This window comes from Falco cherrug, chromosome 21 (assembly GCF_023634085.1).
Source record: "Falco cherrug isolate bFalChe1 chromosome 21, bFalChe1.pri, whole genome shotgun sequence".
Classification (NCBI taxonomy): domain Eukaryota; kingdom Metazoa; phylum Chordata; class Aves; order Falconiformes; family Falconidae; genus Falco; species Falco cherrug.
The window spans coordinates 297,725-322,247 of NC_073717.1; the positions used below are offsets into that span (position 1 = coordinate 297,725).

Sequence of the window (24,523 nt, forward strand, 5' to 3'; positions counted from 1 at the left end):
CATGGTAAAGGCTCTTCCTCTTCCTTGCTGCAGCGTGGGGGTGTGTGCCGTGCAACAGGGCTTTTGTTCACGGATAAACCGTATGGGCTTTCTCCAGGACCCTTGGTTTTCTGGAAGTGATGAAGATCCCTGTCCCAGACCCTGAGGCTTGGATCAAGGTACAGTGGTAGCTTGCTCGATTCCCAGCGTGCAGTCCACCGACTGGGCTGGTAATGAGTAGATCTGTGTAACTCCTCTCCCAGAGGCATGCCATCGAGGAGAGGCAGGACCAAAAGCATTACGTCTAAATATGTGTGTGCAGGACATGGCTGCTGTTGGCTTCTGCTCTCTCCAGAGGCCAGTTTTTTATAGCACTTGCTTTGTTTTGCACTTATTTAGGATGACCCAGGCTCCTGCCTGTGCTTATCAAAAATGCTCAGGGCTCCTGAACCAGCAGACATCTCCTGTCAGTGTTTTTCCCCATTATAACCATGTTGTCTTTATGGCTGCTCCCATTGCAGGGGACCCCCCTGCATGTTCCCTGCTCCCCACATCTCCAGGTGGTCCTGGCACTGTCCTGAGCACGTAAGGTGCTCTCAGCTGGCAAAAAGATGAGCTGCACTGGAGGCTGAGCATGCACAAGGGGTACGTGCATGGGGGCATCGTCCTGGGGAGCCACCTGCACGCCAGCCAAAAGCTGGAGAACCTGGTGGAGCTGGGACTGGAGGGCTGGAGGCCCCTGACAGTGGAGCTGGAGGGGATGTGCCTGCAGGTGGGGTGGCCTTGGGGTGTTCCTGCATGTGGGGAGGGCTGTGATGGGCCCGAATTCCCATGTATCCCTGCATCAAGGGCACGTTGGGTTTGCAGGATGGTGGGGATGGGGTCTGGGATGGCTTCTGCACTGCTGTGGGTCCCACCGTGTGGGACCAGGCACTGAGTCTGTTGTGCTTCCCTTCTCCAGGACATCAGGAGCACCATGAGTGAGTACGTCCCATCCTGGGCACCCTTAGTGTGGGATGCCATGGGTGGGCTCCCGGGGAGTTCTTAAAGGGACCCCAAGGTGGGCAGAGGCAGGGTGGTAGGCACCGCGCTGTGGGGATGGGCGAGGGGGGTTTGGGGAAGGTGGGATCTGCTGCGTGGGGTGGTGTGACAACCACCCATCGTGGTGCCCTGGAGTGTTGCACCCGCACCATTGGCAGAGCTCAAAATGAGTTCCCCTAAAATCCTCTGGAGCCAGAAGAATGAACGTGGGGGGAGCAAAGAGGGGAAGGCCCAGCACACCGGTGCCTCTCTGGTACTGGGAAAGCCCCAAACTAGCATACAGTACTCCTCCAGATGTCAGCTCCCCCCTCCACACACAGGCCTCTGCAGCTGTGGCACCACCCCGTGCTGCAGCTGTGCTCCCTGTGGAGCCCAAAAAAGCATCTGGCAGCGGTGGGATTCGAACCCACGCCCCCGAAGAGACTGGAGCCTTAATCCAGCGCCTTAGACCGCTCGGCCACACTACCCTGCTGGAAAAAGTTCAACTCATTACATGAAACAGGAAGACAAAAATTGGTGAATCCCACAAAATTCTTAGGGGGTTGTGAGATGGGAATGAGTTCTCAGCCCTTTCCTGCCACCCTGGGGGTCACGCTATCCTTGGGTTCATTATGGAAAATAATACGAAAAGAAATCGGGAATTCTGCAAAATTCGTAATGGGGGGGTTTTAAAGCGAGTTGGGAAATGGGGTCTCAGCCCTGTCCTGCCACCCTGGGGGTCCCGCTCAGCTCCTTGTCCCTTTGGAAGCCAAAGGACAGAGCTCTGGCTAGGTAACACGAACAAGGGAGCTTGGGGACAGTTCCCAGATGCCCAGAACCTCCTGGTTTTGGTCTTGTCCCCAGTTTTCTGCCCAGCTTCACTGCTGCAACTTACACAAACCCTGGCAGCCTTTTTGTTTTTTTGTTGTTGGTTTGTTTTTTTTTAATCAATAAAAACTCTGGCATTTCCAAAGAAAGGATAGTGGATGTTTGTAGAAATTTATCCCAAACACCCATGGGTTGGGTTTTTTTTTTTCCTCAAATACAGGTGAATCAAAATTCCATTGACACTCCCAGGGGAAAAAGCCATTATTTTCTGCAGTGGTCCAGCTGTCATCCTTTTTGGGGATATACAATTGCTCTAACCCTCAAATTCCCCCAACGATGGACTTTGATTTGGATTTGGATTTGCAGGTGGGGACAGGCAGCTGGCTGCCCTCATCCCCACTCCATGGCTAGGCAGACCATGGGGGGCTCAGCATCGCTCCCTCCCTGGGTCAAGCCAAGGATGAAGAAGGATCACAGGATGCCAGCGGAGGCCCCACTGTTGGTGTAGAGGTGGGTCTGGTCGGTGGCATTGCAGAAGTTCATTTATCCACCTTTGCAATCCAGGTAGATCTCCACTCGTCCTCATACAGGAGGAAGCTGGGATAAACAGAGGCAGGGTCCAAGGTCAAGTCCACTGGAAGGAAGAGAAGGTGGTCACAGTTAGGGTATATTGATGCTATGTGATGCCCAGCACCATGTGCCACGCTCGTCCAAAATCCTGCGAGACAACACGAAACTACCTTGATGGGGACATCCGCACAAATGGTTGTGCATCTGCAACCCTTACCTGGTCCAGATGAGTGGAAGCACATCTGGAGCACCATACAGGTGAAAGCACATCTGGAGCTTTGCAGGATACATCTAGAGCACAATGTCATGCCACATCTGGAGTGACCTGGGGTTGAGGTGACATCTTGGATGTTGCGTGTTGCCATATCTGGAGTGTGTGGAGGGGTGAGGCCACATCTGGAGAGCTCTGACCACTTCTGGGCAGCCCAGTACCAGACCAGCACTGGCATGCTGAATCCCGGTGGAATGTTGGACCCAGCCACTCTTCCCACTGAACATCCAGGGGAAGGATCCAGCCCAGATCCATCTCTTGCCTCTGCCCCAGTCTTCCTCACTTCCTCCATGTTCTTCTGGCTCCAGAGGATTTTAGGGGAACTCATTTTGAGCTCTGCCAATGGTGCGGGTGCAACACTCCAGGGCACCACGATGGGTGGTTGTCACACCACCCCACGCAGCAGATCCCACCTTCCCCAAACCCCCCTCGCCCATCCCCACAGCGCGGTGCCTACCACCCTGCCTCTGCCCACCTTGGGGTCCCTTTAAGAACTCCCCGGGAGCCCACCCATGGCATCCCACACTAAGGGTGCCCAGGATGGGACGTACTCACTCATGGTGCTCCTGATGTCCTGGAGAAGGGAAGCACAACAGACTCAGTGCCTGGTCCCACACGGTGGGACCCACAGCAGTGCAGAAGCCATCCCAGACCCCATCCCCACCATCCTGCAAACCCAACGTGCCCTTGATGCAGGGATACATGGGAATTCGGGCCCATCACAGCCCTCCCCACATGCAGGAACACCCCAAGGCCACCCCACCTGCAGGCACATCCCCTCCAGCTCCACTGTCAGGGGCCTCCAGCCCTCCAGTCCCAGCTCCACCAGGTTCTCCAGCTTTTGGCTGGCGTGCAGGTGGCTCCCCAGGACGATGCCTCCATGCACGTACCCCTTGTGCATGCTCAGCCTCCAGTGCAGCTCATCTTTTTGCCAGCTGAGAGCACCTTACGTGCTCAGGACAGTGCCAGGACCACCTGGAGATGTGGGGAGCAGGGAACATGCAGGGGGGTCCCTCACCCCTGCCTCCAGTTTCCCAACTGAGCAGTCAAATTATGGTCCTGCACTCCCTGAAACCCAGTTCCACTTTAATGTACCTCATTTGAAAGCAGGTACCCACAAACAACGTGTCACAGCCAGGCCAAATTCATTGTGGTGTATTTTGAAGGTGGCAGTAGAAAAGTCAGGTGAGAGACAGTGAGCACAAGGGGGAAATTGGGGAAGAAACTGTGTTTTTGGAAAATGCTCTATCCGACAAAAGCAATGATCCAAACAGACCAAACCTTCTGGGTATGGTGACCCCTCGCTTTCAGGGTGGGCCTTTTCTTAACATATTTAAATGTCTTTGAAGGTGGGAGGCCAAAAAGAGGCTTTTTAGCCTTTATAGGAGGACCTAGATTTCTACTCCAGCAGGTTCCTAATGTGTGAGCCATGTCAAGTGGTCCCTAAACCCCAGGCTCCATACCATCAGGGCATCTACGTCCCTGCAGCCAGCCCAGGGGTTGGGGACTGAGCAGCCCAGCGCTGTGCCTCAACCCACTGCTGCATGCCTGGTCCAGAGAACACCCACTGCCACTAAACGTGTGTGGAAGAAGGGTGTGAAAATTATGCTGAAATGCATTTCTGGGATGGATGAGCTGTGGGAAGGGGTATACACCCGTCCATCCATCCATCGCTGAGGTGGGCACCCTAAGGCTCCTTGAAGAGATTGGGAAAAACAAGTCATTGATTCGGACTCACCAGCAGCTCCTTGCGGAGATGCGTCTGCAGATGCTTCATGAGGGAAGAGCTGGACACGAAGCACTTGGTGCATTTGGTGCATTTATAAGGTTTCTCTCCGGTGTGGATCCTTTGGTGGATGATGAGGGTGGACCTGGCCCGAAAGCTCTTCTCACAGTAAGAACAGTGGTAGGGTTTCTCACCCGTATGAATACGCTGGTGCCTACGGAGTGTGGTGTTCTCTCGAAAAGCTTTCCCACAGTCGGAGCAGACATAGGGCCTAGGTCCTACATGGCTCTTCTGATGGAGGAGGAGGGCCGACTGGACAGTGAAGCTGATCCCACAGTCAGAGCACTGGTAGGGTTTCTTTACCAAGTGTTTTCTCCGGTGTTGTTTTAGAGCTGAGCTTTCAAAGAAGGCTTCACCACAGTCGGAGCACACATAGCCAGGCTTGTTGTCCCTGTGGGTACTGAGATGGGCTATGAAGACTGAGTGTTTGGGGAAGGTTTCCCCACACTCAGGACACTTATAGATCCTCTCCTCTGTATGAGTCTTGCGATGCTTGTTGAGGGATTTGTTGGCCATGAAGCTTTTCCCACAGTCGGGGCATTCATAGGGTCTCTCCCCAGTGTGTATCCTCTGGTGGATGATGAGAGTGGACTTGGAATTGAGTTTCTTCCCACAGTCTGGACAGATGAAGACTGCATCTTCTGTGTGTATCTTGCGATGCTTGTTGAGGGATTTGTTGGCCATGAAGGTTTTCCCACAGTCAGGGCACTTGTAGGGTCTCTCCCCGGTGTGTATCCTCCGGTGGATGATAAGAGTTGAGTTGGAAGTGAGATTTTTCCCACAGTCAGAGCACCGGTGCAGCCCATTCTCCAGGTGGAGCTTGCGATGTTTTCCAAGAGACTTGGCAGAAACAAAGTGTTTCTCGCAGCTGGGGCATTTGTAGGGTTTCTCCTGGCAGGGGGTCTTCTGATGGTCCTTTAGTGTGGAGCTGCACGTGAAACTTCTCCTGCAGTTGGAGCAGGTGAAAGGTTTCTCCCCCACATGGACCCTTTGATGCCGGCTGAGGGACGAACTACGGCTGAAGTTCTTCCCACACTTGCTGCAAGCGTGCTTGTGGTGCCCCAGCTGTCTTCCTGAGGGGCTCTTGGTGTTGGGTTTTCTCTCATTGTGGCTGGAAGAAGCAGATCTCCTTCGCGAGTTGCTCTTGTGGTACTTGTAGCCCAGGGAGATGTCACCTTTGGGTTTCCTCACCAAGCCACCCTGCAGCTCTTTGTCTTCCTCCTGGGAACTCTCCTCTGTCTCACTAGTCCATCCATTGGCTGCCAAGGGAAAAAAAAAAAAAAACCAAACCCAAACAACCCAAAATGAAAGGGAATCCACCTCTGCCTCCACCCTGAATGTGCTGGGGAGGGAGCATGAGGAGGGCTGGAGAGAAGGACCCAAAAAAGTGACTGATTTCATCCCTCAGTCCTACCTGGATCCACAAGAAACAGCACCCTCCTGCCAGGAGAAGCGTTTGTTACCTCTGGCTGCTGATGCCTAAATGTGTCCTTGCAGCCCTGAACCACCCTCCTCCCAGTCACACCAGTTTGCAGTAGCACCTTGCTTGGTGGAGGCAAGGAGCTATGACTGGCATCTCCATTTTGGGGTGTAAAACAAGTCCCTTACCTGAGTGAGAGAAGTTGGAGCCAGAGGAGCTCCCAGAGTCTTGGCAGCTTCTCCACCATTTCTTTCTCCTTGTCTGTAACCTCAAGAGGGGTCTCACCAGTTGTTCCTCCTCCTCTGAGCTCTGTATGTCGGGGATCCAAGCCTCCTCCTCTTGCTTCAGCTGAGCGAGCAGGTCAGGCTTATTATACATGGGGAAGCCTGCTCAGGTAGACAGTGTTGGATTACTGGGTAGATAATGACCAGTCTGTGATGCTTCATCACAGGAGACAGAGGTGTGACCTCAAAACTCATCCCTCTTCAAAAAGAGAGAGAAAATCCAGGTGCTCAGGTCTCCTGAGGAGGGAAGTCCTAGCAGGGTTTCCTGAGGGTATCTACAGGAGCTTTCCAGGTGATGGAGAAGTCATCCCAGGCAATAAGTGGCTTGAACCAGAGAGGAATCAGCCCCAAGACCACTTTGAGAAGACAGAAAAGCCCAGTGAGATGAGGAGCATTTGAGAAAGGCAGAGATTGTCCATCTGGAAAGACTCAGGGAATATGGAGCAGGAGGAAAAAAAGGAAGGCTGGAAAAACTGAGAAGTAAAACCACACATGCCAACTGTACAGCTTGGATGTGTCTGGCCCAAGTGACCTGCTCCCTGATTTTACTTTCAGAAAAATCTTAGTTCGGGGCACAGTGCACAAGCCATGCTCTCAAATTAAGGGGTTGCAACCTGGTAAATCAGACACTTGGGTCCATTGGAACATCTACTCCAAGAGCAGGATGTTGGAGAAGGAGCATGTGAAGGAGGAGATTATGCTCAAGGACCGAGCTGCGTGTCAAAGCACGACTTTTATTAGTGCCCTTCAAGGCTGAATCGTTGGCATTAATTATTTCTTAGATGGAGTGGTGCAGCATGCCCGAGGATGGCATGGTCTTCTCACAGGCATCCTCTAGGAAATCAGCACTAACCTGAAAGGTTAAGCTGAAAAGGTTAAATACTGGTGCTACCCAGACCCAGAATTAAATCAGATTAGAAAAGAGCAAGAAGGACCATTAAAAAAATGGGAAACCTGTGGTACAGTGAGATTAAGTTGATATAAATTCATCTTATGATCAAGCCACTCAAAGTTGTATGAACCAGACCCCCAAAGCATTCCCCCCCCACCGAAGCACCCTAAAAACTCAACTGGAGAGTCAACGTTCCATCTTGCCTGCTCCCCTCCTGGATCCACAACTCACCATCTCAGGGCTGGAGGAGACCTGGGTAGTTCTCCATCCCCGTGGATGTCCCTTTTCAGATGGGCAGCAGCCATCAGGAGAGGGCACTGTGAGCCTGAAGGAGCTGCCGAGCCCCACCTCCCAGCCAGACATCCCTCTATCAAGTTGCCTCCTGTATTTTAACTAATTACTGGCAGTTTTACTCGTGGCGTAGGTGGGAGAAGAGCATCCATCTGCCCAGGTTGGGATGCTTGGAGCACCTCAGTGGGTGTCTTGAGGGACGTGGGTGTTGAGGAGAGTACCCCGTGATCTCGTTCATCTCCTGTTGAGGATGAAGACAAGGCTTGGGCATTTAAACTAAGTTCTCAGCTAAATTTCTTGGACAGTATTAATTAAAACCACCTAATTATAGAGCATCAAAGCACTGAAAAAGTCAAGAAAGCTCCATGAGTTGCCTCCCAGGGCAGAACAAGGAAAACCTGACAGGATTTAAGGTTGGTCCCACCACTCCCATGACCACTAGCATTACCTTCCCTTTCACTGGTGTTCACATACATCATATCCTGGGGAAAAATTACATTTATCCCAGGAACTGAGGTGGGAAGAGCAAACACAAGCAATTATCTTGGGCATGTGAAGTGGCATGAAACCTGGAAGCCCACCATGACTCTCTGATAGAGACACACGACCTCTGAAACATGAGAAATGAGGATTAGATTAGTTTCTTTTAAAAGGAGTCTTGTTGGTTGAAAGCAGGAGCTCCTGGAAAAGGCACGCAGGGAACGCCAGTGCTGGGAGAGGGGCTGGAGGGGTCCTCCTGCCCCACGGCCCATGAAGAGCTACGGGGCAGACCACCATGATGTCCCAGAAACTATGGGTGGGGGGTGACGTCCTTACCTGCTGGGAGGGCAGGGGGTTGGTTGGAGAATGGCCACGGCTTCCCAGTGGTGGTGACAGTCACCTCCTGGAGAGCCTCGGGCACCTGGGAGGGTTGTGTGTGTTTGTGTGAAAGGAATTAAATGGGCAACAAAGCAGCTACGTTTTAAAAACCAAAAATCTAAAATAAAGTAAGAACCAAAATTTTAAAAAAAGACCCCAAACCCCAAAATATAAAAGAACCCAAATTAAAAAAAAACCCAAACACAAAGAACCAAAATAAGAAAATCACAGAGAAACAAAGAATCACAAAGTAAAAATGAAGAATTAAAAATCCAAAAAACAGTAAGAACTAAATATTTTTTTTAAAAAAACGAAGAACTAAAATAAAAAAAATCAAGTAGGAACTAAAGAAAGCAAGGTAAGAAAGAAAATCTTACAAAAGAAATAAAAATTTAGAAAGAAATAAAAAGTAAGAGATAACATAAAAACCAAAGAAATAAAATAAAAAACCCCAAAGAAACACATAACCCCCCAAAGAAATACAATCTTTAAAACCGCAGACATAAAAAGTAAGAAATAAACTAAAAAAGACATAAAAATAAAGTAATAAAATAAAAAACTCATTAAAAAACAAAGAAATTAGGAAGAACAAAGAAATAAACAGAAAACACAGACACAAACCCCCATACAAATAAGCCAAATAAATAAAATTTTAAAAACTAATGTAAGAAATTAAAAACTAAAAACCAAAGTAAGAAATAAAATTTTAAAAAACACAAAGTAAGCCATTAAACTCAAACAAAGCAAGAAAAAATTTCAAAAAGCAAAGTGAGAAATAAATTCTACAAAACTACTTTAAAAAAGCAGTGGAAGGTGAGCAGCCCCCGCCCCGTGCGAGATCCCAGCCCTACCTGGGCCGGCTCCAGCGCGGCCATGGCCGGTGCCCCGCGGAGATCCCTGGCCCTGCGCATCCCCGGCGGTACCTGCGCGCCCGCCGCTGCCTCCCGCGGGCGGGGAGGGTCGGCCCGAGCCAACCCCGGCACCGCGGGGTGGGCGGGGATGGAGTCGGCCCGCGCCCCCCCGGCACCCCTTTTAGGGAGAAAAACGCCTTTTCCACCTATTCCCGCTTTTGTCCTTTTGGCCCTTTTTTTCCTTCCCCCCCCCCCCCCCCCCGCCTTTATCCTTTTCTCCCTTTTTTGGCTCCTCTTTCTAACTTTTTTTTCGCTTTTTTCCACCTTTTTGCTCCTCTTTTACCTTTTTTCCTTTTTCTTTTCCTTCCCCCCCCCCCCGCTCTTTTTCCTGTGTTTTTCCTTTTTTCCCTTTCTCCCCTTTTTCTCTTTTAACTTTCTCTCTTTTTTTAATTCTTCCTTTTCCCCTTTTATCTTTTTTTCCTGTTTCCTTCCCCCTTTTTCTTTTTTCCCTTTCTCCCCCTTTTTTCCCTACTTTTTTCCTTTTTTTTTCCTCCTCTCCCTTTTTTCTTCTTTTGTAACTGCAGCGCCTGAAGTTTCTCTTCAGAAATAAGAAATCTGGGGCTAAGAAACCCAATTCGAGCCCAAAATCCACCCGTGGCCAAGGAGGGAAGAAATAAAAATTGAGAAAATATTATTTTGCAGCTAAAAAAAAAAAAAAAAGTGTCAGCCTGGGGATAGATTGCAGTTATTTTAAAGCTAAAATGGGGTTTTGTTCCCACACTTCTGTTCTGACAATGAAAATATCCAAAGAAAAGAAAAGAAATTGAAAACAAAATAATCTGTTTCTCAAGCAATTTTTTCATGTCCCTGTGGGATACTCAGTGCAGGATCCAAAGAAATTGTGGAGGAAAAAACCAAAATTTTGGGTTTACAGCGAATTTTTATTTCACCTGGGATTCGCAGTGCAGGATGGGATGTGATGCAGCTCCAAGCAGCAAAAACTCCCTAAAGAAATTACCAAAGGAAATTTATTTATCCCATGCAAGAAAAAAAAAAAAAATCTTTAAAAAATGTGTAACTGTTCTGCTCCAAATCTTTTCTCCAAGAAAATAAATGCACATTGCTGAAAGTTGGTTGAAAAAAAATGAAATTTAGGTCTGCAGAGGGAGATTTTAAATTGCATTGTGGAGTTAAAGGGTTATTTGGGATCTTCCTTCACCCGCCCGCCCCCGCCCCCCCCCCCCCCCCCTTTTTTTAACACCTTCTTCAGCAGGGCCTACCCTTTTTTTCCCTGAAAAAAGAAAGAAAATCCCCGACAAATGTTTGTCATCGGGAAATGCGGTAATTTCTTTATCCCCTTTGATGAATGGGAGCTGTGGTTTCCCCCCCAGCTCCATTTCCTCCCCCACCACCTGAAAAAAAAAAAAGGGCCGATCTTTAGATTTTCACTCAAATTTAGGAACAAAACATCCCCATGCATTTCCAACAATGAAGAAAACAGCTTAGAAAAAAATATATTTCTAGAGGCATGTATGTTCCTTAGATAGAGGCTTAATCAGACATGTATGTTCCTTAGAGGCTTAATCAGACCTCATCCACCTCAAACTGCATAAAAGTATTGCAGCCGCAGAAAGACTAACAAATAATAATATGACACTATAAGAATCCAATAATGTAATAATAAATATTAATATATCATACAAGTATAATTGAAATATAAGGATATAATTAATTATAAAACCTAAGATTCTAATACAATAATAAAAGTAATATTAAATATGTAATATATAAACTTAAGTATATAACAAAATAATAAATAACTTTTCATCATCCTACATTCATGTCAATAAATTCTTTATTCACCATATGAGAAGCTTTTCCATTATTTACCCCAAAATCAAATTAGAAAAGAACACCTCTGTTTAATTTTCAAAGCCCACCCTTTACTACTTGAATAAATTTATTTACCCAAATAAAGTGGTTTGGATTCGTTGCCCATGGTCCAGATTGGTTTCTCCTCATCCTTTTCCAGCTGTAACTATTTATGGAACATTTCTCCCCCATCCAGACCTTAGATCATTATGGCATCACGACTGCACTCATTATATGTCTTTAGGTTGGCCTCCTGGATCAAAAAGAGTCCACAAAGGACCGTCTAACCACCAAGCCATCCCTGGTGGGATAAGGGAGGAGAAAAGCCAGGAGCAGATCTGTGTTTGAGGTGATGGAGGAGGTAAACCTGAAAGAGGAGCAAAGCAGAATAAGACTTCCCAGGACTGAAAATCAGACCCAACTCCATCCTGTCCTTCTCTGGGATGGTTTGAGGCATTATCATCTCTGTAACAGGGCTGGAGACCTTCATTTGTGGAGAACACATCCCGATAGAGACACTTCTTGCTAAAAGCATGGGAGATGGAGTCTATGCATAACCAGGTTCTCATGCGTGGGAATGTCAATCCATGCCACATTGCTCCACTCATCATCTCCTCATATCCACAGGTGGAGAGCTGATGGTGCAAGAGCCTGCCCTGGAGATGCTCATCCCCGGGGAAACAGGACCAGTCAACATGGAAATCAAAGCCACAGGGAAGAGGGGAACTGGTTTGGGAGGCTAGAGATGGGACATGATGAAGCAAGACCCTCCTCATCAGGGTGTAGGCCATGAGAGATGACCCAGGATGGGTCCGCCTAAAGGAATAAACACCCAGAGAATAGGAGTCAAAACCAAAAAGGAAATCTGAGCTCTGTAAGATGTCCCTTCTCCTGTATCTTGCTGGAAAACCTCCTCCTTTTCCCTGAGGGGAGGAAAACAAATGTATCCACCTTATCACCCCTGGTATCCAGGACCACCCTGCAGGTGCCAACTACCCTTTCTTCCCAAGATCACCCATCTGATGCATCCCTAATTCAGCCATTCAGCTGGAAAGTCTCCAGAGGCTTATTCCAGGGCCAAGGGGAGGGATCTGCACCTGCTCTTCCCCACCCCGCCTCCAGTTAAGGTAAAGTGTACAAAATCCCTCCTGGTTAGATTATTTTCCACCATCAACTACCCCAGAGCAACAAGCATCTTGATTACCTTTAAATAAGGTTAATTTAATTCCTTAAGGAGGCCCTTACAGACACTGTAACTCTTATTTAACATTATTTATCAGCATATTCATCATCATCACAAGATGCTGGGGTGAGATCTTCACCCAATGCACAAGGAAAATCCTCATAACTACATCCCTTCCCTGATGACTATTAATTAATTAGTAGTAAAGCAGCAGAGAAACCCCTCTCCCACCTACCAGAGCTGGGGTTTGACTATTTCAGGATGGGCCATGGGATGCGTTGCGTCGCACGGGGTCTCCAAACCATGATACTCCCCCATGAGATAAACCCACACTCCCATGTTCGCAGAGGCTTAATCCCCTTGCTTTGGTTGCAATTTAAGGACAAGCAGCAGGGGGGACAGGGATGTTTACCTGCATCAGGGTGAGAAGTTGGGGCTGCAGAGCATCTGCACCCCTAAAATCCCTTCCCCATCTCCCAAAATGAACATGCCCACCCCCTAGAACAGGGTTGATGGAGCTGAATGATTTATTGGGAAGAAAACCTGGGATGATTAACCCCCTGGGATTTTTTTTTTCTTTTTTTTTTTGGCAGGTGGTGATGTCTCTGCCAAATCCCCAAAGCATCCCAGGGACCCCAACACCTCAAGAGTTGTGGGGTTGGGATCACAGGCGGTTTCTACCCCCTCTTGGTGGGGGTCATTACCCCACAGGGGGTAAATCTGCCATCCATCTGGGATATTCCTGCCCATTGTGCAAAGCAAGAGCCCCATTAACCCTCCCAGTAGTCCCTCCGGGAGGGAATGGCCTTAACCCCTTTCCTCCCAGCCAGGATGGTAGGAAAACATCATTGCAACAGCAATCAAATGTGATATCCTTCTGCTCCTCAAAAGAAAAAAAAAAAAAAAGCTGCTTTTACCTCAAAATGAGTCCCAGATGCAGCCCCTACCCCAAAGACAAACCCTCCTCTCCCCAAACTAACCTTAATCTCATCCCCTTGGCACAAAAGTATTCACCTGACATGGCTGGGAAAAACAAATCTGGAGATAAACCTATAAATTTAATTACTCCCCTCCATCCATTTACCCTCTCCCATTTCCAATATATATAAAATTATTTGCCCAAATAGCTATATTTTGGCCTGTCCCCACTGCCCCTCTCCTGACATGCAGGGATTTGTCCCTCTAGTAGGAGATGGAGCCAAGAACGAACGAGCATGGAGATGGAGAGAGAAATAGGGATGGAAGGAGAAATAAATAGGGATGGAAGGAGGTTTCTAAGTCCTGAAGAGGGAAAAAAAGTCTCGATTCTTTCAGTTTATAGAGGCAGCAGGTTTATTTTCCCTGCAACAGAAATCTGCACTTGACCATGAGAATCCTCTTCTGCAGCCAAGGCTGGAATGGGATTTAACACAACTTGGGAATCAAAAGTTTGAAAGCTGATGGAATATTCTGTTTTATTATTTATCCCTCCTAAGCGCATTCTTTTCAGCAATTAACTAGGCAGAAAAAAAGCATTCCCTAAAATAACTTCAAAAGACTTAATCATCTACTTCAGACCTTTATTATAAAGTGAAATTACATTTTCTCAGGCAGCAATAATATGAAAGATTTTACAATTTATCTTTACACGATGGCTTCACAGCTATTGAAACGTTTTTATGTGTTATTAAAAGCTTTTCCTACATACTTAGATTTCATCTTCCAGTTGAGGAGGATGGGGTTAACAGAGATGAGAAGGATATTTCCATAAGAATTGAGGATCCTCAACAGTAACTGCAGGCCTGCAGGTGGGTTCCAGCACATCCATTTGAAATACGAAATACTTGAGTTAAAAGGTAAAAAAAAAAACAAAACCACAAACCAGTTTCCTTCCACAAAGTGGGGGATACCTGCCTGAGCCCCAAACCTGCCCTGCTCATGGTTGGCAGCCAAGGAAATACCTGGGCTCTAGAAAAGAAAGCGAGACTCCTCAACTGAGAGGCAGAAGAACCTGTGCTCCCCCCTTTGGATTAGACCATTTCCCCCTGATTTTACACCAAAACATAGGTCTGATGCACAGGTGCAGGGTGAGACTCTCAGGTTCTTGCGCTTAAATCTTCAAATACCTCGCTTGTGGTGGCTTTGCTTCTGGGGTTTATTGTCCAGGAGACAAATTTATTTCCATCAGGCTGGAGAAAAAAAAAATAAATCTCTATTTTGCCTGGGTTTAGCAATTATTTTTTTTCTGGGATTCCCTAGGGGTCTGGCTGCCTCCTGTCAGCAGGACATGGATGGGAGATGTGACCAGCAAAGGGTGTTTTGGGGATGGAGGCACCAAAGATGATTTACCCCAAGTGGGATCCCTCAGGGACGCTGCACGCCCGGGGCGGGGGTGATGCTCTCCTGGGGGATTATACACCCAAAAATGGATCAAGACACCCAGCCGTGGGCTGCATCCTCAGTGGGCTCGCTGCGCCCGTGGGAGATGCTCCACTCTGGCTGTGGGATGCTCCCCCGGGGATGCTGCACGCCCGGGGGTGATGCTCCCCTGGGGATGCTGCACGCCCGGGGGTGATGCTCCCCGAGGGATGCTGCACGCCCGGGGAGGGGGTGATGCTCTCCCGGGGGATGATGTTCTCCCGGGGCTGATGCTCCCCCAGGGATGACGCTTTCCTGGGGGACGATGCCCCTCCGGGGATGCAGGGATGCAGCTCGCCCGGAGGCTGCTGCTGCTCTGCTCGGGGTGGGGGGATGCTGCTACTGCTCCCCCCGCATCCCGCCTACCTTCGTTCCGGGGGTGGAGGGCAGAGCGAGGAAGGGGGGATGCTCCAACCTTCCCCTCTTCAGCTGGAGACCCCCCCGCTCGGCCCCGGCCCCCCGCCGCGGCTCGGGGCCGGTTGCAGCCCGGCTGCCTGTGCGGAGACACAGGAAGGGGCTGGGACAAGTGCCGGCGGTGGGAGGGGGTGGCGGTGGCAGCGCTGGGGACCCCCCCGGGCTGCGCAGGGCGGTGAGGACCGGCCCGTGGGCTCGGGGCTGGGGCGGGGGGCGCCCAGCACCCGGGGTCCGCATGCCCCCTAGCGCGGCAGGGGGTGTGGTGGTGGTGGTGAATGCGCAGCCCCCCCACCTGGCGTGGAAAAATCCTTTTACCCCTTTTTTTTGGGGGGTGGGCGCAAAGCTGAAGGCACCTTAGAAGCAAGCGCTAAGGTGGAGCGGGTGGGTTGTTGGGGGGTGGGTTGTGTGCAGGCAGCGGGGGTCGGGCAGCAGCATGGGCAGGGAAATGTGAAACGGTGGGAAGGTCCCTTCTGCCCAGTGGTCTCTAGAGCCAGGGTTTTCCTTAGGGATGTGCCCTCTCCCCCCCATAGGGGTAGGCCTTCCATCATTGCGGTTCCATCCATCCCATGGTGGCATCCGCCTCACGATGGGGCAGGTTGGATAAGAGCTCTTCTTTATCCCCGGCGTGTGTTGGGTGTTGAAGAGTGGCTGTGACGGTACTGATGACCCTCCTCCCCCGCCCCACATTGTCCCCACAGGTATGGGGTGGGCAAGCAAGGAGAAGGAGGACCCCGAGAAGGTCCAGGTGAAGGTGGAGCAAGACACAGGGGCAGCGGATGATGACGATGAGGAGGCAACACGAGACAAAGGCTGCCAGAACTGGAGGCTGGAAGGACACAGAGCTGGGGAGCACTGGGGAGAAGCCACCAGCCATGGAAATCTCGATGATCTGAGTGAGAGTGAGTCCCAGCCGAAACCGAAATCCAAGAGGAAGCCCCACAAGTGCGAGGAATGTGGCCGGATTTTCAACTGGAGGAACCACCTCATCCGCCACCAACGCCTGCACACGGGTGAGAGGCCCTACAAGTGTTCCATCTGTGGGAAGGGCTTCAACGATGGCTCACCATTGCTCATCCACGAGATGCTCCATCGGGGTGAGAAGCCCTACAAGTGTTTGGATTGCGGGAAGAGCTTCAGCCAAAGTTCCCACCTCATCTCCCACCAAGTGGTCCACACCAATGAGAAACCCTATGTCTGTCCTGACTGCGGGAAGAGCTTCGCCCGGCAGCAATATCTCCTCATGCATCGCCGGGTCCATACGGGTGAGAGACCCTACGAGTGCCGGGATTGTGGAAAAAGCTTCCGGAAGAGCTCTGACCTGGTCAGACACAAGACAGTCCATACAGGCGAGAAGCCCTTCAAGTGTCCCATCTGTGGGAAGGGTTTCACCCAAAACTTCCGCTGTAATGCCCATAAAAAGGCTCACAGCAAGGAGGTCAGCCAGCCAACACCTCCATCCCAGGACACCCAGCAGAGCAGCTGTGGGACCACAGCCCCACCAGGTAACCTTGACTTACTCTAGGTCCTTGCGCCATCCCCTGGTTTGGGTCCATCCATGAAAACATCCGTGGGTTGTGTTGGGTTAAAGCTGTGCCGGGCATGGGGTAGGAAGGTCCTTGGGGTGTGGAGGCCCCTATTTTTCCATCTGGAGACATCCCCCACAGTTGTTCCTCCCCCCGTTTTCTGTTGGGGCTGTCACATATTGGCCCTCTTGTCTATCAGCAGGTGATGGTGGCTACCAAGAGGAGAATCCCCAGCCTGGAGACTCCTGGCAAGGAGAACCAAACAGATCCAGCTTGAGGATGGAGAAATGTGGGGGCTGTTGGGCTCTTGAGGAGGACAAAGTCCTAAAAGAGCAGTCAAGAGCAGAGTCTTGGCCCGAGGAGAGGCAGGAGCAGTGGTGTCCTCATGAGGACATCTTGGAGGACCCCAAGGAGACGGTCTGTGCCAAAGAGCGGGTGTATGAATTCCAGAAAACCTTTGATTGTAGGAACAGCCTGAGCCAATACCAGCAGCTTCATGCCCAGGAGCAGCCCCGCAAGTGCCCTGACTGTGGGAAGAGCTTCAGCAACTGCTCTGCCCTCACGTCCCACCAGCAGATTCACCAGCTGGAGAAGCCCAGTGAGCAACCCAGCACATTCATGATAAGCGCGGAGCTCTTCCACCAGGGCCCGCACAAGTCTGAGAAGTCTCACCTCTGCTCCGAGTGTGGGAAGAGCTTCACACGGAGGTTCAACCTCAAGCTCCACAAGAAGCTCCACACCGGGGAGCGACCCCACAAATGCCCTGAGTGTGGCTTGAGTTTCACGAACACCTCCCACCTGATCGTCCACCAGCGGATCCACACTGGGGAAAGACCCTATAGATGCCACGTATGTGGGAAGGGCTTCACCATGAGCTCCAAATGCCTGGAACATGAGAGGACCCACACAGGTGAAGCTCCGTACCGATGCTCTGAGTGTGGGAATTGCTACAGGACCAAGGTCTCCTTGATGTCCCACATGAAGATGCACATGGATTAGGAGGTGGGAGGGTTGGGACCTGCTGAGACCAGTGCCTGCTTGCTCCACCTGAAGACAGGCTGCAAGGTTCTGGCTGAGGTATCCAGACGCAGAGGTGGACACCCATCTTGCTTTCCTTCCATGAGACAGGAGAAGGGCTGAAGAGAAACCTCAGAGAGTTCCACACAGAGAGAGGACATTTTTCATCTTGACCAAGGGTCTGAGCTGCTTTGCAAGGCAAAGAGCATGTCTTCATCGATGTGGTCCTCACTGCCATGGCCATGCTGTCCCCATCCCGCCCCAGGATGCCAGTCCTCCCACAGAAGCCATGGCCACCCAACGAGGATGTTGCAGAAGAATCACATTCACTGGCACATCTTCCTCACCTTTCTTTGGGGCATTTCTAGGCCAAAAAAAAAAAGGCAGATTTGAGTAACATTCTCCTCTTCCCATCCTCTGACTGAGACAAAACCTCACAGGTACGGCTAATTCTGGAAATCCTGGGCACTGGGGGCAATTTTCCTCTTGCTCCCCGGCAGAAGCCAGGTCCCACGCCCTCAACAGTGCTCAGAGGGGAAGGCTCACTGTTTTTTTTTTTCTTTCCTTCTTTTTCCTTGATCATTTTACATGTTTTTTACATTTAATAAAAATCACCAAGAGCATCCATGGGTGTTGGCATGGCTCCTGTGCCCGGAGGGAGTTGAAGCTCTCCAAGTCCTGCTGGGAAGTGGGATGGGGATGGGATAAGGATGAGGATTAGGATGGAATGAGGATGGGATGGAGATTGGGATGATGATGATGAGCAGGATAGGATGAGGATTGGGATGGGATGAGGAGGGGAATTTCTTGGGTGGAAAAACCTGAGAACTTTTTTTTTTTTTTTTTTTTTTTTTGTCCAGCCCCAGGTTCCTGCCATATCTTTGTCCAGCTTCTTTGCCTCCTAATTTCCTCCCATGCCCCTTCCAGCCCCACCTGTGCCCCCCCTTACCCTTGTCCAGCACCAGTCTTGGCAGCAACGCAGGTGACCTTGGGGTGCCCCCCCCCTCAACCACCCAGTTCTGGCTGAACTTCTGTCCTGGGGTCAGGGGTCACAGTCAGGGGGGTCTGGCTGAATGTCTGTCCTGAGCTCAGGGGCCATGGTCAGGGTGGTCTGGCCCTGGGGATCCCTCCCTGGCACTTCCCTGTGTCTGAGACCACTCTTGTGTCCGGACACCCACTCCCCACCTGAGACCCACCCACCCCCGGGACCCCCTTTTTCCAGGAGCCCTGCCACACACACACCCCTCCCGCCAGTACCCCTCCGTGTTGGGGACCCCCAGCAGGACCCCCGTGTTACTGGGATTTGCCCATGTCCAAGACCCCCCGGTGTCCGAGACCCCCTGCCTCCATCTAAGGACCCCTCACTTGCTGGGACCCTCTGTACCTCTCCATCGCCAATCGCCATGGGGCTGCGGGTGCTGCCGGGCCCAGGGGTCTCTGGGCGGGACCCCAGTGACGGGGCACGAAGGGGTTGGTGAGAGGGGCTTGGGGTGTCCCTGTGTCCCGTGAGGGGAGAGGCGTGTGAGTGGGTCTTTGCGCTCCAGGCAGTGGGGAGAGTCTGGGGGTGTTGCATGGGGGTCCCTGTGTTCAAAGTAGGGTGTCGTGGGAGGGGGTCGAGGCCTGGTGGGTTTCCCTTTGTCTGAGTGTCCAAGGTGGGGTGCGGGGGGCTCCAGGCGTCCATAGGGGGTCCCTGTGTCCGATGAGGGGGTAGTGGGGGGGACCCCTTGTGTCCGTAGGCTCCTCGTTGTTGTCAGGCTGAGGGGGCAGTGCCAGTGCCCGAATGGCGCATAAATAAGGTCTGGGGAGGTGACCCCCGCGGGGGGGCTGTAACCCCTTGCCTGCCTGCCCTGTCCCCTCAACTACCACCGAAACTGTGGGGAAACCGAGGCACGGGAGGGTGGTGGTGGGGGGGATCCTCAGCGGGCACCGCTTAGCTCAGGGGAACAGCGTGTGGGGGTGTGGGGCGTGCCCACCCCTACTGGCCACCCCCGTGGGGGGGCGGAGGGGGGAAGGGGGGTGAAAAGGGAGGTGGGGGCAGACGCCTGGATCCCCGGAGTGGAGTCTCAACCCCCCGCAAAGACAGACACACACCCCCTCCCAAAAAAAGACAGATCGACCCTCCCCAAAGACAGACATGGCCACGGTGTCAAGGTCATTTATTCAGCTGGGGAGTGGGGTGGGGGTCTGGGGAGCCGGTATTGAGGGTCCTCGGGGTGTCCAGGAGGATGTTTGGGGGTCTCAGTCCTCTTTGCCAGGAACCAGTGTTGTCCTCTCAGCTGGTGGGTGCGGGGGGCTCACTGCGGGGGGGGGGGGGGGGGGGAGGGGGAAGGGAGGTGTGTACCATTGGTGACCTTTGACCCCTGCCCCCCAGCGAGGTGTGTATCATTGGTGACCTTTGACCCCCCCCCCAGCTGGGCGGGTCGGGCAGCTGGTGTGGGCAGGAAGCGGGGACCCAGGTGTCCTGGCCCTGCCCACACCCCCATTGTCCCCCTGGGGACATGGGTGTCACCCCCTCCTCGCCACAACCAGCTTCCCTGCAGCCCCCCCACCCCCCACCTGTGGGTCCTGCGCACCCTCCATGTGCCCCGCCATCAGACCCAGGTGGCCCTGGTGGGTGTTGCGATCCCCCCGTGTCCCTGTGCCCCCCCCATGGGTGCCGTGCCCCCTGCGTGGGTCCCAGGTGCCCCCCCCCCATGGGACCCATACCCCCCTCCATGGGTGCCATACCACCCCATGTCCCCATACTCCCCATGGGTTCCGTGCCCCCCCCACGCCCCTGGGGTGCTCCTTACCGCTGTGCCCCCCAAAGAGGCCCCGCAGGACCCCCCAGGCCCAGCGCAGCAGGTTCAGCAGACACTGGGCACCCGCACACATCCTGCCTGGAGCCAGGGGTCAGGGTCAGGGTGGGACACACGGGGTGGGCCAACAGGCCCCAGCCCCCTCGTCCCTTCTCCATACCCCGGTGTCCACATGTCCCCCCAGCATGTCCCTATCCCCACATCCCTGTCCCTGTGTCTGTCCCCCCCATGGTCTCTTCTGTCCCGGCGTCCCCATCCCTGTCCCTGTGCCTCCCTCCTCCTGTCTCCAGATCCCTGTTCCCCCCATGTCCCCCCCCGACTCGCATCCCAATACCTCTGTCCCTGCATACTCATCCTTGTCCTCTTCCCACATCCCTGTCCCCCTCCATGTCCCTGTCCCCCCATGTCCTCTTCTGTCCCTGAGCCCCCATCCCTGTCCCTGTGCCCCCCATCCCTGCATCCCTGTCCCTGTGTCCCCATCCCTGTCCCCGTGTCCCCACATCCCCATCCTTGTACCCATGTCCCCCTCCTGTCCCCTCATCCCTGTCCCCATCCCCATGTCCCCATCCCCGTCCCCATGTCCCCACTCACCACACGCTCCTGTCAGTGCTGTGGGGCTGCGGAACTGCCCTTAAATCCCCAGGGATGGGGGGGACGGTGACAGGGACAGTGACAGGTGACAATGTCGTCATGGGGCTGCACGGCCGGTCTGCCCGGTCCCCACCCGGCCCCAGCCCAGCGTGGGTGGTGGTGGCCTGGGAGGCGACACAGGGATGGGGGACACGGGACACGGGGGACACATGGGCTGTAGGGACATGGGTGCCTGTGGGGCATGGGGACAGGGGGTTGTGGGGACACAGCGATAAGGGTACAGGGGGATCTGGGGATGGGGGACATGGAGATGTGAGGACAGGGGGATGTGGATGTGGGGACATGGGGATGTGAGGACATGCGGATGTGGGGCTAGGGGGACACGGAGCATACGGGATGGGGATGTGGGGACAGGGGGACGAGGGGACATGGAGGACATGGGACAGGGGGATGTGGGACTAGGGGGACATGGGGACAGTGGGGATGTGCGGATGTGGGGACAGGGTGATGTGGGGGCACGAGGACAGTGGGATGTGGATGCGGGGGACATGTGGATGTGGAGACGGGGATGTGGGGACGGGGACACAGAGCACATGGGATAGGGATATGGGGACAGCGAAACGAGGGGACACGTGGACGTGGGGCTAGAAGGAATGGGACAGGAGATGAGGGGACATGGGGACAGCGGGGCTAGGGCAATGCGCGGACACAGGGGTGTGGGGCTAGTGGGACACGAGCACATGAAATGGGAATGTGGGGACAGTGGGAGGTGGGAACAGGGAGCCCAGAGACAGGGGGATGTGGGGACAAGGCGACGAGAGGACATGGATGGCCATGTGACGGCCGGGGGGGGCACACGGGGCACGCAGCACAGTGCTGCCCCTGGCCCCGCCCCTTGACCTTTGGCCCAGCGCGAGGGCGGGTGAGTCACTTCCGTCCCGCTGCCCCCGCGGGGTGGGCGGGGCCTCGGCGGTGTCTCCGGGCGGGGTAGGCGGGATTGAGGTCACGCGGCGGAAGGGGCGAGGCGTCCAGCGCGCGCGCTCCGGGCGGCCGCAATGGTGAGAGCGGGAGGGGGGGGTGGGGGTGATACGGGGTCCCCTGACCGCCCCGACCCCCCCCGTGGCCTCTGACCCCCCTGTCTGCCCCCCAGCTGTTCTACTCCTTCTTTAAATCCCTGGTGGGGAAGGACGTGGTGGTGGAGCTGAAGAACGACCTCAGGTGAGGGCCCCCCCGGAACCCCCTCACCCCGTGGGTCGCCCCCAGGGGCTCCTCCAAAGACCCCCCCCCCCCCAGGATCCCCCCTGGGGCTCACGGACCCGCCAGGGATTCACTCCATGGACCCCCTATGGATCCCCCCTTTAGACTCCCCTCCCACCCACTCCCCGCCATGAACCCCCCCGGGACCCCCCCAGCCCCCCCCCCATGAGCCCCATTTCTCTCTCCAGCATCTGCGGGACTCTGCACTCGGTGGATCAGGTGAGGGGGGCAGGGGGCTGTGGGGCATCTGTGGGGCTGAGTGGGCTCCGTGGGGTAGGGAGAGGGGGCTGGGGGGCGTCCGGGGGGCTTTTGGATCTGTTGGGCATGGGGCTTTGTGTGGCACCTATGGGGCCGGGGGGGACGACTGGGGGGAGGGGGGCTCTGTGGGATATCTATGGGGTCAGGGGTTCTGTGGGGGCTCTGACGGCCCCCCCCTTCCCTGTGCCCTCCCAGTACCTGAATATCAAACTGACAGACATCAGCGTCACTGACCCTGAGAAGTACCCCCACATGGTATGGCCCCCCCAACGCACATGTGGAGGGCAGACTTGGGGGGGGGGGGGGGGGGGGTCAGGGGTCCCACCTGGACACGGATGTGGGTCTGATGTGGGTCTTGGGGGTGGCTTACCTGGACTTGAGGGTCCTGGAGGTTTGGATATGGGGGTCTGGGGCATTCTGGGAGGGTCCCATGTGGGTCTGGAGGTGGTGGTGTTCTTGGGGGGTGTGATGTGGGTTCTGGAGGGTCCCTGGGGGTTGGATACAGGTCAGGGGTTCTTGGGGGTGTGATGTGGGTTCTGGAGGGTCCCTGGGGGTTGGATACAGGTCTGGGGGGTTCTTGCGGGGTGTGATGTGGGTTCTGGAGGGTCCCTGGGGGTTGGATACAGGTCTGGGGGGTTCTTGCGGGGTGTGATGTGGGTTCTGGAGGGTCCCTGGGGGTTGGATACAGGTCTGGGGGGTTCTTGCGGGGTGTGATGTGGGTTCTGGAGGGTCCCTGGGGGTTGGATACAGGTCTGGGGGGTTCTTGCGGGGTCTGACACGGGTCCTGGAGGGTCCCTGGGGCTCTGGGAGGGTTGGATGTGGGTCTGGGGCAGTCCCTTGGAGTCGGGGTGGGGGAAGTGTGTCAGATGTGGGTCCAGGCCCCCCATGGGGCATGCTGACGCGGGGCACAGCTGTCGGTGAAGAACTGCTTCATCCGGGGTTCGGTGGTGCGCTACGTCCAGCTGCCAGCTGACGAGGTGGACACGCAGCTGCTACAGGATGCAGCACGCAAGGAGGCCCTGCAGCAGAAGCAGTGACCAATGGAACCCCTGCAGTCACCCACAGCACATATGGGGACCCATGGGACCCCCCCAGTACCCACCAGGGACCCCAACAGGACACCTAGTGACCCACAGGGACCCCAACAGGGACCCATGCTACCCCCCAGGACCCACATGGGACCTGCAGTGACCCACGGGATCCCCCTGGCCCCCGATATCCATGTCTAGGGGACTCAATAAACCCAATGGCCCCTGTGCTGCGCCAGATGCTTGAGTTCCCTTTCAATGGGGGAAGGGGGGTGGGGTGGCGGACGGGACTTGGGGGGGCTGGGAGGGGTTGAGGGGCCCAAACGCCTGGCGCCTTGCCTGTGGGAGCTGAGGTGTTTGCATTTGTGGCTGAGGGTCTCTGGTAGAGCCAAGAACACACTGCGGCCGCTCCCTCAGCTCAGGAGCCAGGCAGCCCAAGCCTTGATGTGCCAGGTTCATCCCTAGAGTCCTTGCCCTTGCTCTGGGTCTGTCCCGGAAGTGAACCGTCTGCATTCTGTGAGGCTGAACAAGAACCAATGAATCCCCATCTGCCTGCATGCAGCATTTAAAAGTCACTGCCAGGAAACAGGGTAATCTGGACCCTGGAAAGCCAGAAGCGTCTGTTCAGTTAGCTCCCATCTTTATGGGACTCAGTCCCAGACAGAAGAAACTTCAAAAGTTAAAAGGGGTGGACTCAAGGGATTTGGGAAAGACATTAGAGGTAGCGTGGACTGTTTTTAATGCCAGGGAAAAGGAAAAGGAGACATGACGCCTCTGAAGGGAAAACCTAAGAGGGGAGATGGATCACTGCTTCCACAAGGGCTCCTGGGGGAACCTACGGTGGCACAGGATGGGGGTACTGAGGAGTGGGAAAAAAGCGGGGGCAGGGGAAAATGACCCACTTCTGTGCAGCCCTGTCTTACCTGCAGAGAGGGGGCACTGGAAAAGGGAATGTACTCAGGCTGGAACCTTGGAACTGGCCCTGCAGCCATCAAGCTGATGAACACAGGACAATGAAACCTGGAAGGGATTGGGGAAATCTACCCTGGTAGAACCCCTGGTTACACAAAGGCTGGGAAACAAGGAGGTAGAATTTCTAGTTGATAGAGGAGTCACTTACTCTGTACTTAATGCT

The 24,523-nt window shown here is 53.7% G+C and overlaps 3 protein-coding genes, 1 long non-coding RNA gene and 1 other non-coding gene across 9 annotated transcripts; 2 read left to right on the forward strand and 3 right to left on the reverse strand.

Moving 5' to 3' along the window:
• Positions 1–55: 55 nt before the first annotated feature.
• On the forward strand, positions 56–18,079 carry LOC106630872 (zinc finger and SCAN domain-containing protein 2-like). 4 transcript variants are annotated; one of them, XM_055697883.1, is made up of 3 exons: positions 56–158; positions 15,615–16,418; positions 16,639–18,079. In XM_055697883.1, exons 2-3 carry the CDS (start codon positions 15,617–15,619, stop codon positions 17,436–17,438), a joined length of 1,602 nt encoding a protein of 533 aa, XP_055553858.1. In that variant the 5' UTR covers positions 56–158; positions 15,615–15,616; the 3' UTR covers positions 17,439–18,079. The 4 variants fall into 4 exon arrangements, with proteins under 4 accessions (XP_055553858.1, XP_055553856.1, XP_055553857.1 ...); XM_055697881.1 differs by lacking the exon at positions 56–158 and adding an exon at positions 15,028–15,091; XM_055697882.1 differs by lacking the exon at positions 56–158 and adding an exon at positions 15,028–15,091 and having other exon boundaries at positions 16,642–18,079.
• Positions 1,406–1,487, reverse strand: TRNAL-AAG (transfer RNA leucine (anticodon AAG)). Its single transcript has one exon. It is a non-coding gene; the product is annotated as a tRNA-Leu (tRNA).
• LOC129734447 (zinc finger protein 501-like) lies at positions 3,808–15,014 on the reverse strand. The gene is made up of 3 exons (XM_055697899.1): positions 11,407–15,014; positions 6,063–11,289; positions 3,808–5,713 (listed from the first exon to the last, which is right to left on the reverse strand). Exons 2-3 carry the CDS (start codon positions 6,250–6,252, stop codon positions 4,389–4,391), a joined length of 1,515 nt encoding a protein of 504 aa, XP_055553874.1. The 5' UTR covers positions 6,253–11,289; positions 11,407–15,014; the 3' UTR covers positions 3,808–4,388.
• Positions 18,080–19,595: 1,516 nt separating the features above from the next.
• On the reverse strand, positions 19,596–21,743 carry LOC129734450 (uncharacterized). The gene is made up of 3 exons (XR_008730045.1): positions 20,846–21,743; positions 20,249–20,335; positions 19,596–19,753 (listed from the first exon to the last, which is right to left on the reverse strand). It is a non-coding gene; the product is annotated as an uncharacterized LOC129734450 (long non-coding RNA).
• A 59-nt stretch (positions 21,744–21,802) lies between these two features.
• LSM2 (LSM2 homolog, U6 small nuclear RNA and mRNA degradation associated) lies at positions 21,803–23,628 on the forward strand. 2 transcript variants are annotated; one of them, XM_055697962.1, is made up of 5 exons: positions 21,803–21,903; positions 21,996–22,063; positions 22,291–22,321; positions 22,556–22,615; positions 23,272–23,628. In XM_055697962.1, the coding sequence occupies exons 1-5, from the start codon at positions 21,901–21,903 to the stop codon at positions 23,395–23,397; spliced, it is 288 nt and encodes a 95-aa protein (XP_055553937.1). In that variant the 5' UTR covers positions 21,803–21,900; the 3' UTR covers positions 23,398–23,628. The 2 variants fall into 2 exon arrangements, with proteins under 2 accessions (XP_055553937.1, XP_055553938.1); XM_055697963.1 differs by having other exon boundaries at positions 23,323–23,628.
• Positions 23,629–24,523: the final 895 nt, after the last annotated feature.